The 11,447-nt window shown below is 32.8% G+C and overlaps 1 protein-coding gene across 1 annotated transcript in view; it reads right to left on the bottom strand.

Moving 5' to 3' along the window:
• Positions 1 to 11,229, bottom strand: part of LOC106473114 (transcriptional regulator ATRX-like) — a 32,230-nt gene extending 21,001 nt beyond the window's left edge. Inside the window, exons 1-3 of the mRNA XM_013933795.1 lie at positions 11,046 to 11,229; positions 7,224 to 7,361; positions 3,768 to 3,943 (exon numbers count right to left, since the gene is read on the bottom strand). Coding sequence (XP_013789249.1) covers positions 3,768 to 3,943; positions 7,224 to 7,361; positions 11,046 to 11,229 — 498 coding nt within the window. The remainder of the gene's footprint in view (positions 1 to 3,767; positions 3,944 to 7,223; positions 7,362 to 11,045) is intronic.
• Positions 11,230 to 11,447: the final 218 nt, after the last annotated feature.

Here is an 11,447-nt window from a genome sequence, read left to right as displayed (position 1 = left end):
AAGAGAACTAATGAAGTCAGCTTTGTACAAGGTGTGGTTCTATAATCCCAGAAATACCAAAGGGAAGCCTCCTAAGTTGTCTTCTCCATGGGAAGGCCCATATGACATTGTGGATCATCTTTCAGACGTGACTTTCTGGATAAAATGTGGTCAGCGAGGTAAGCCAAAGGTGGTGCATGCCAACAGGCTTTGGCGTTATCATAGTTCAGGACATTTCAGTCGGAACGAAGTGAACAACACAATAAATGACGCTGCTGAAGACATGTCACCTGAAAAAGCCACTGTCTAAGAAGAAAATCTATCTGGTTTTGAGAAGGGAAACAGTGAAGCTCTTAATGAAGTTACTACCACTGATGTGACTATTACCGATAATAGAACATTTCCTGATGGAGCAGATGAACCCCATGTGAAGCAGAAGCCAACGAGATGGAGACCAGTACGGAAGAAGATACATCCCGTCAAATTAAGAGACTTTGTTGAATTTTAATTGTGTGTTTATAAATTCTGTACATTTAATTAAGTTATTGTTAATTGTTTATTGGTTTAATGTAAGTGGCTATTGTTCGGGACGTACAATACTAAGGAAGGGGCAGTGTTAGAACAGTGGAAGTCATGTGACACTGGGAGCATGCACGCTGGAGTTTCTACAAGGATTGTGACTTAGCAGGCATCCTCACGAAGAAGAAAGTTCGAAGTGTTGATATAGAAACGTGACACACAGACCAAAGTTGTGACGAAAGCAACAAAATAAACAAACCATGAAAATTAGAGAAGTTTTAGTCAACTTGAAATTGTTTTAATGCAACATATTACATTTTATGTAGTATTTGTAATCAGAGGATTACCTTATTAGGTATTGGCTAGAGTCTAGTAATAATTTAGTTCAGATATTTATTCTTATTTCTTTACTGGTTCTACTAAATTCATGGAATGGTCCCATTTCAGAGCTGGGATCAGAGGATCCAAGTTTCAAGGTGAAATTTTGGTTTAGGGTGGGACTATTTTGTTCAATTAAGATACGCAGCTTCCGATGTTTGGTTCTTTGTTTAAAATTACTGCATTTTGTATAGATATACTGTGGATTTTTTTAGTTGGTGGTAAAAACAAGTATGGGATGTATTTTTATTATGTTTCATGAATCTTCTTTCCAATTTTCTTCCGTTTTCTCTGAAGTAGAATTCTGGACATTTATTGCACATTATTTTATACATGGATACTAAAAATTGTGTGCTGAAAACTAACAATGAAACGCTTCTTGATATAATAACTGTCAGACTCATGAACATTCAAAGTGACTTCGTTAAATGTGCAAAACAAAGATGGACGATTTTTTATGAAATGAATTTTGTGTCAGTTTGTAATATTTTATATGTATGTATGTAATAAAAATGTGATACGTGGATTTTTATGAAATAAATGTGATCGATGAATAAATTATTTTACATAAAGTACAAACAAAACAATTTTAAGTTATCTTTATTGATAAAAAACTATTATTATACATTGTACCAATTTGCTACGTTATTTGAGCACCTATACAGTATATAAACAATTATGCTCAACCCCTTGGAATAGCAACTGGCACAGCTTGAATTCGGTCGTTCATTATCTGGTTATTGATCCTTCAGATAATGACTTCCTGTCAGATGCGACTTTTTTATCATGGCAGATAGGTCAGTTGTATCTAAGAGGGACTACTGTCTACACTATATTGTATGCTAAGTCTACTGACCCACATTGAAAATAAAGTCATTTAATTAAATTTTGAATACAACACTATAAAAGGTCATGAAATGTTCTAAAAACCCAGGCCCAGATGCACAGTGTTAATGGATTCAGTCAAGACCATGTTCTTGTACTGTCACAGGTAATTTAAAATATCATACAAATCTGTCAATCACAAATCCAGACCCTGTATAGATAGTTTCTGTACTGTCAAATAAGTCAAGTAAAGCTGAATGTAGACTTCATATGATATGAGTTAAACCCATACAATATGCAGACATAAAAGGGAATACTCTTAACCACTTACTTAAATGAGAAGTCAAGTGCACTGCAAGCATTCCAAAATTATACAGCTTGATATATTCAGGATAAAACATTCAACAGTTTCTCATTGTTAACCACTGTTAATTTCACCAACCTTGTAACTACTATGTATTGGTGAGACTACACATAACTCTGAATGTAATAAATGCATCTTCAAGAAATTTGACAAGCTTTTAGCAAGCATTACAAGTCTGTTCTACATAAAAAGATTAGATTTTTAATAAAATGTTTTTACTAAAGATGTGTATGAGAATTTATAAAGCCTTCACTAAGTCAGTCTGATAAAAGGTGAGTTAATGCTAAAAATAAAAATGCCTCTTTTAACTTTAGTTTCCATAAATGAATCTCAAGTGTTTTTATAAAACTTTATATTTTATTTCGTATTTTCTTTACCTTAATTGCAGCTAATTCATTAATGTACAGTAAAATGAAACATTGAAAAATACGAAATAAAATTTAAAAAACTTTTTTCTTGAATGACAGTTACAATTATTTACTGTAACAGTCTCAGCCTTCTAGCCTTTTCATATCTGTTTTCTTTAAGTTTTATTCCTACTTTGAACTGTCTTAAGTAGCATACGGCAAATATATCACTCATCAGAAGAGCAGAAGGTAAACAAAGTACCAGGTTAGTTACATCAGGTGACGTCAAAACACATGTACGAGTACATTGAGGAATGACCACGAGAAATGTTTTACGTAATTTTTATTTAACCTAATAAGTTTTTCCTTTTTACATTTTAGTCTCTTTTGTTAAAGTATATTTAACAATATACTCAAAAAACAAGAAATTTAATTATAGGCCTATATTTACTCAGGAGCATACTTTGATGAGTCTACTTTTTTCTCATTATGTTGGTTGTTCAGTAAATAATTCATATATCTTTCAAAAATGCATTTCAGAACACAAAAAGTATACCGGAATGTCCTAAACTATTATAACTTACCTGGCTTTCTGACGAAGTTATAAATATGTTAAAATATTCCAATACTGCTCAGAGCATCACCTTTATTCTGAACACCTCATCATTTTCTAGAAAACTATGAGATTTTCATAGCAAAAAAATAAATCACCAAATATAAGAGGTACATTGAATTTTGCTCTTTCTATTAGTTATAGACATGTATATCTAATATGTACCACATATTTAGAAAATACACTAAAGCTACAAAAGCCTGGTTTATAGGTTGGACAATCTTATCTCAACAAATAAAGATAGGAAGTTCTTTTATTTACTGGCCTTTCATTATCTGTTGTTTTTTTTGTGTATTTAATTGGTTGGATAGTCTGAAAAGCATGAAAGAGATGAAAAAGAACTTGAAAAAAGGAGCAATTAAAGCATCAGACATTGAGTGACACAGATTAGTGAAGATCATGAATTTCAAACTTAGATAATATAAGTTTTATTATAAACTATGTTTTGATGCCAAAATTATTGACATAAACAGATAATAAAATTCTTTAATTAAATTTTAAATGTAACACAGTAAAAAAAAAAGACATAAAATATGTACTTTGACCCACCTGCATGAATAAGATTAATGGGAGAAAATCCAGATAATGTCCAGAGTTCCTGATGTTTTAAGTCTCACTTTCCCTTATTTTTATGTGAGACATAACCTTGATATACACTCAAAGATATATATATATATATATATATATACACAAACACACAGAAACATATTCAAATTACATATCTATTTATCTAATATCTTACCTGTACACAGCCCTCAAGAAGTTTGTGAAGAATATGAACTCGTCTTTTCATTAGCTTTACATCAGAAGGCGTTGAATCGGCACACTGACCATTAATAATTGGGTTAACAAATCTATTGAGAAACTCTTTTTTTGTGCCAAGAAGACTTTCTTTCACAAAAGTGACCATACTGTGATCTAAAAAAAAAGTATACTTTAAAATTGTCTGAAAAATGTATTTGGACGGGATGAAAATACTTTGAAAATTATAATTTACTCTTGTCTAAGATACCATATCTGCAATGTTTTTTTTCACTGAAACAATTAAGTATAATGAAAAGTAGAAAGTTAAAGTTCATATCAAAGCACACACAAGAAAAGACTGTTTCTGTATTCACTATTTTCTTAAACATGAAGTACTTTTAGTAAAGCTTACTGAATGTGTACTAAAGTTAGCAAATAGTTATATAAAAAAAGAAGGTTACAGATGAACTGAGCATTCACTTAGTGAACAAAAACACATTCCATTTTTACTGCATGGGTGCTACACTAATGCACAGCTGGCCAGGATATTCATCTCATGCATTATACACCAATAATCTACATTACCTAGCAACTATACAGTAAAAAAATCCATGGTAAAATCACTATTAGTCACTCAGCCATGCAGTTCAGACAATCATGTTAAAAGTTAAATTCATGTAGAATTACAAGACTGAATGCTTGTCCAGAGACAAGTAGAAAGTTAAAGTTCATATCAAAACACACACAAGAAAAGACTGTTTCTGACAAGATTGAATGCTTGTCCAGAGACAAGTAGAAAGTTAAAGTTCATATCAAAACACATACAAGAAAAGACTGTTTCTGACAAGATTGAATGCTTGTCCAGAGACCTAGTGATTTTACCTGTTAAGCAAGAAGGTTTTTAAGCCTTGAACTGCATTTAATATCATTAACTGTTAGTCTAACATGCAAGATTCTGAGCTTTGAACACAACTTGTTTCATTTTACAGCTACATAGTTGGGATTAACTCAGGTTTTTGTAGGCAGTCAGAGCAGAAAATCTGCCTTTATCATCAAACATTTTTTACAGACACTGTCATCCTGATAAATCATAGCAACATAAAAATAAGGTTATCAGAGATGATAGTCCAAAAAATATACGATACTTTAATCTCAAAGGCCAAAGACAAGATTTAAATTACAGTATTTAGTACATAATATTGTAAGCACCGTTGACTGGCTGTTTAAATTTAAGATTTCAGATACAAACAAATGCATAGAAACAACTAAACATGCTTTCTATGACAGTGTGTATGTTAAAGTTTACTGGCAAAAGCTTTAATATGTACTTAAATTTGGACCTATAAGTTACACTTCTGTCCTGTTTAATACTTCACTTTCTGTAATATCAACTGAAATATTCTCTTTCTTGTCAACTACCAGATATGGTACACCAAGTGTAATGCAGTGAATGAAAACATAAGTGTTCAGGTAGTGATGAGGAAAGTAAGAATAAATTTAAGAATAAGGATGAAGTTAGTCCATCTAACTCAAGAAGACTATATAGAGAGATAGACCTCACATGATTCACGTTTTTTTCACCAATGTGTTGGTTTCCTAAATCTAAAGTTTTAACATCAATTGAGTTTACGGTGTACTCATTGTCTCTTCAAGTGGTCAAAGGAAAAGACGCATTGTAGAGGGTTGGAGATTCGTTTCAGGTTAGTGTTTTTATACTTGGTTTACACAGGTGCTGGGAAAAAAAGGACCAAAATACCATTGACTTCAATGTGTATGCCAAGTTGTGCACTGTTATTTTCAATGTGACTGTACTTCAAAATTATTTCTCCTCAAGATAACAAGAGGGTATTACAACATCATAAATGGTGATGCAATGTAAGTATGATAATTTTATATTTTATCTAATTAATCTAAGAGTTTTAAAATCTGAAGGGCTAATCAGATATTGTGTAGTTAAGTCCATAGCTGAAAATGGTCTGTACTTAAAACAGCACTAAAGCATATTGCATTTAGTTATGAACTTTTTTTTTTATTTATCTGTTCATTATTCCTTTCTTCCATTGCTATTAGTGTTATTATATGTTTCATTTAGTTTCATTTTTTTTTTCTTAAGTGTATTATGAAGGGGTAATAGTATTTACTAATACCAATGCATAGAGTAAACACTTGTGGTAAACTTTAGTTAAAGTAGTTATGTAATTTTTAAATTAAAGTTTTAAACAAAAACATGTGAGTTGTATTTTAATTTAAATTTGCAATTTATACATCTTAACACTTCAAAATATTAGACACAAACTTCTGTTAGATAAATTTATGTTTCATTAAGTATAAAGCTACATAATGGGCTATGTGTTGTGCTCATCATGAGTATTGAAACATGATTTTTAGCATTATAAGCCCTCAGACTTAACACTGAGCTACTGTATTCTTAGAATTTTATTTTAGATATCACTAAAAATGATTTCACCACAAACTGAAGCACATCAGTCTACTGCAATCAACAAATAGTAACATACTATAGTTTTATAATTTGTTTACATGCTATTATGTATTTATTCCACACCACATTTTTTTCTAATGATCATTTTTTTGGAAGAGATTTCATTTTTGTATGACAATAATATTCAATGTGGCAAACTTTATAACAATGTCTTAAGAAATGTCAAAAGTCATTAACACTGAAATCAATGTGGCTCTATTTATTAACACACCTGTCATAACACTTAAAGCTACTAAATTGCTTTAGCTTTAAGACAGTTATACTTTTATAAGATCCAGCTTTCAAGATCTGTCTCTTTAAAAGTGGCAACTGGTTATGAATTATTTGAAATAGCATTCATACATGTAGTTTGTTGAAACTTGTTATATCTTACAGAGGGCATTATACCTGAAAAAGAAAATTTTAATGTTCAGTAAATTAAAATAAATATAACATGTAAAAGTTGTGTGATTATCTTATATTGTAATGTTTTTAGCCCACAAGGATAATCAAAACCAGTGTTTTATGCAAATATATACATATATGTAGCAGCAGCATGCATTATTATAGTACCATACTATTAACTTCTTAACCACATTATTATAGTATCATACTATTAACTTCCTAACCATATTAATATAGTACCATACTATTATCTTCTTAAACATATTATTATAGTACCATACTATTAACTTCTTAACCCATATTATTATAGTATCATACTATTAACTTCTTAACCATATTATTATAGTATCATACTATTAACTTCTTAACCACATTTTTATAGTATCATACTCTTATCTTCTTAACCACATTATTATAGTATCATACTATATTATTTCAGACCCATGAGATGAAATATGAAGCACGATTCAAGTTATTATTATGCCAACATACTTCTATGTTGTTCTACTGTCAAATTATAAACTTACTGTTAAACTTATCAAATATAAATACTTTCAAAGATACACTTACACTCTGATAGGTTGTTTTGCAATGGAGTACCTGTTAAAACAATCCTTCTTCTTGTTCTGATACGATTCATGGCTTTGAAAATGGCAGAGGTGTTATTTTTTAAAATATGACCTTCATCACAAATTACAATGTCTGGACCTGAAAATATGGATTATTTTATAAAATATAATAATAATCCAATTATCAAAAATTATTTTTAAACAGTTATTCTAAAATATCTTTAATTCTACATACCTGAAAAATATGCTATACTGTTAAAAACAACAACAAAGAAACAATTACAAAATATCATATAATTATTACAAACTAGGAACTCTTAACTGAGTTACACACAAAAAAAAATAATACTTTTAAAGCTACCCCTCAACTACAATATTAAGATATTCAGAATAATTTTATCTAAAAAATCACAAAAACATATGTTTAACATTCAGTATAGCAGAATGCAGGTAATGAAATACAATAGAAGTTTAGTCCCTGTTGGTACTGTGTAGCTTTGAAACATTTTATTGATGACAAATAAATTCAACAAATTATGTTTAGTTTTTTATGTACACCACAGTGTGATACAATTATGCAATATCAATATACAAGCCTGATCACAATGACCAACCTTGAAACCACAAGGTAATCATAAAATAATACATACTATAACTCTGAATTTACTATGTGTATCTTCTAAAAATTTGGCAAACCTTTAGCAAAAATTACAAGTCTGTTGTACTTAAAAAAAATCATTTTTAAATAAAGTCTTTTTATTAAAAACTTGTTTCTGAAGTTAACATTTTCCTTTCCTAAAAATGTACTTCTGATAGATACCTCTTTTCACACAATAGTTATTCCTTGCACCTCTGCCTTTGAGATTTTGTGCATGCCACTAGCCTTGAGCTATCTCCCACCTAAGACACAGGTTTTAATGTGAACTTTGGTGTGAAAAATTTAAACTTATATCTTTACCCATCTTCACACAGTAGTTAGAATCCCACACTGATGTGGTTGAGGGACCAACAAAATTGCAAAAACCTAGATAAGCACCTTTCAGAGATGGTAACTAAAGGGAAAGCCCTTGGAGTCTAACACCCTATAGGGGGGCCATACTCATGAGAAAATGCATCCATGTCATGTAGGGTATAGTCTTTGACTGAATGGAAGTATGAAAGGAGGAAAGCAAATAAGCCAAGGTATCACAGGGATGAGCAGAAAAGTGCATGAAAAACCAAGCATTTGCAAACAACCAGTCAGTTGGACATGAAGTGTAGGGTGGCTAGGGAAGTGATAAGACCATACGGTTTGGTATATGTTCTATTGTATCATTTACTCATGGTACAAAAAGGTACAGAGACAAAGGTCCTTTCCTGTTGCAGGAAGAAAACACTGCTGCATCTGGCACTACACTGTCTTGAACTCCCTTGCCCTACTTCCCACATTGTGCTGCCCACTCAGACTCTCTCCGGAGAGATTGTACAACTGGTGAGGAACTTTCCAAGTTAGCCACCCCAGCAGCTAGGAACTGAAAGTGGCAAGGGTCTCCCATGCTTCATTCAAAGACCAGGAAAGAGTGCTGGTTTTTTCCATAATAGTCCATGGAAGATATGGTCTGTATTTCCCACATATATGTATATCCCACATTAATGGTATTGCAAAAAATCTCAACAGTGGGCATATTTGAAGATGGGTTTAACACTTTCTGTTGCCCCTGACTCGATGCAAGTTTAGGGAAATAAGTATACTTTGTGAGGCAACACTTGCCACTGGGTGGTTTCTTAGAAGCAAATCAGACAAGAGTAGAAACAGGTAAGGAATTTTGCACAAGAGGCACTTACCCACCAAAAATGGATGCTAGACTGGAGAATGGTAATTGGAAGTAGATGATATCCTGAGAGAGATGAAATTGCCATATGGTGGAGGAATGGAAACTGAAGGTGTTGGATGTAGTCCACATTCCAGCCTGAAGGATCACGTCCAAGGGTTGTCAAAAGTGTGAGGCCAGAGAGTGAATCAAGTGGGAAGAATAAACAACTGTGAGACACCCAAAATGGAGTTGTGGATGCCAAGTAACACCTAAGTGCTTGAACACAAAAAATAATCAGGATCAGTATGATCATAGAGGGCCAAGATCGAAGGAAATAGGCTTTAAGATAATATAATGAGTAAGAGGCCAATGGTTTAAACACAGTCTGGTTAAGATCATGTAGAACCACATAAAGGTTCCAATCAGGCAAAGGAACTGGATAAGGGGGATGATGAATAAGAAGGACTAGAACAAGATGGAAAGAACAGCAGAAGAAAAGAAAGAACCATAGAAAAAAGTCATAGGGGAGTCTTCAAGGTTGTCTGATTGCCTATTATAGTAGAAACTGACAATTCTTGGCAAAACAACCAGGTGAAATAGGGCAAAATGTGGGAAAAAGTAAGGAATCTTGGTGGGAGAGAGTGGTATGTGGACCAGCAGTGAAAAACCTGCTATTTCTGTCAACAGACAGAAATAGTAGAAGGGTGACACAAATGTGATAAAGAAAGGCTACACACTCTGAGAAAACTGACCAAAAGAAGGGCTACACAGTTTGAGAAAACTAACCAAAAAGCAAAGGATGGACTAATCTCACATGTGAAGCTGTTAGGATGACACTCCCAGGTGAAAGAGAAATGTATGAGGTTGTAGCACAAGCAGCCACTACTGAGGCAGAAGAAGGGAGTGCTCTGGTTGCCAGTTGGTAAAGAAGAGAAAACCCAGCCATAAGAAGGCTACTAACAGAAGTTGACAAATCAAAACCAGAACATTTGGGAAAGGAGGGTAAACATACAGAAAGAGGTGAGATCAGTCTTGGCTGAAGGCATCTACAGCAAAAGCAACTAGGTGAGGTACTGGAAACCAGAAGTGGAGAAGTTTGGTACTGAGAGGAGTTGTGAAGGCATTTATCACTGGCATGTCCAACTGGGAACAGATCCAATGAAAGACCTGAAGGTAGAGTAGCCACTTTGTAGGAAGGATACTGTCTAATCAAGAGAGATGATCTGCCACCAAGTTCAAAAGCCCAGAGACATGATAGGCAGTTAGATGAACCTGATGTGAATGGGCTCAAAACAGAAAGTCCAACATTCAAAAGCAAAAGTCCCTGGAATGAGTCTCACCCTGATATTAGAAATGATTGTAAAATTGTCTTAGTAGATCATAACCAAATGAGGTAGGAAATAGGAACATACATGATGGGCAGTCAAGAGTTCCAGAATGTCACATGGTGACATTATGTATTGTGAATTGTTGTACAGTAATTTCATTTGGTGTACAGGTTTTAAAATATGTGAATTGTATTATTATATTTGGATATATAGTTTCTGGAGGAAATATTTGGTGTTTGTTTAGATACAAATATATCTAAGATTCTAGTTACAAAGTAAAGTTGAGTTTATTTTGTACATGTGGAGTAAAAGGTACTTTTTGCATTCTATACATAAGTGAACTATCTCCAGGAGGTAAGGTGTAGTGAGTCACATAATGTAATTAATTATTGGTTATAATTTGGTCAGAAGTCTGAGTACCTGAGGAAAAATTTGTATATATTGTGAATACTGGATACGACACAGAGGGTTATGGCCGTCTAGCAACTGAGAAGTAAACTTGAGTATGGTAGTGATTATTATTTTCAATAGTGTTGAGATACAGATTCCAATATTATTATTGTGAACAACCAATTATTGAAGGTACGTGTATGGTGAGATGGCACCAGAACGATGAGTAGCATATAATAAGAGAATGAGAATACAACTATACTGAACACTTGAATTGGTGCTTAATTTGATTATTTTTAATCTCCATTTCACGGTGTCGAGCTCTTTCTCGTTCTTCTGCTTCATACTGTCTTATACATTCACATTCATCAGCTGCCCTGAGTTCTCTTTCTTTCTTTTTCACTGCTCCTCTTTCCTGCCTCTCGACAGTGTGTTGCTCCCATTCAAACTCTTTCAATACTTCACCCTTCAAGTCCTGCTTAATTCCAACTTCCATCCATTTCTCCTACTGTGTTGTAATTTTGACTGAGGAACACAAACTAACACATAATTATGAAAATGTTGAGAAAAAACAATATATAATCTAATAATCACAATTTGGACAATTGCTTTTAAACATCAAAACAGTACAAATTTTAAATTCAAATCAAATAACTCTAAAATAATATAATTTTCCAATACACTAGCCAATTCTATTCTTGCAATGATATCACC

The sequence above is a fragment of the Limulus polyphemus genome, unplaced genomic scaffold, assembly GCF_000517525.1.
Source record: "Limulus polyphemus unplaced genomic scaffold, Limulus_polyphemus-2.1.2 Scaffold5896, whole genome shotgun sequence".
In the NCBI taxonomy this organism is placed as follows: domain Eukaryota; kingdom Metazoa; phylum Arthropoda; class Merostomata; order Xiphosura; family Limulidae; genus Limulus; species Limulus polyphemus.
The sequence above is the reverse complement of the archived record's forward strand: the minus strand, read 5'-3'. Positions and strand labels throughout refer to the sequence as shown.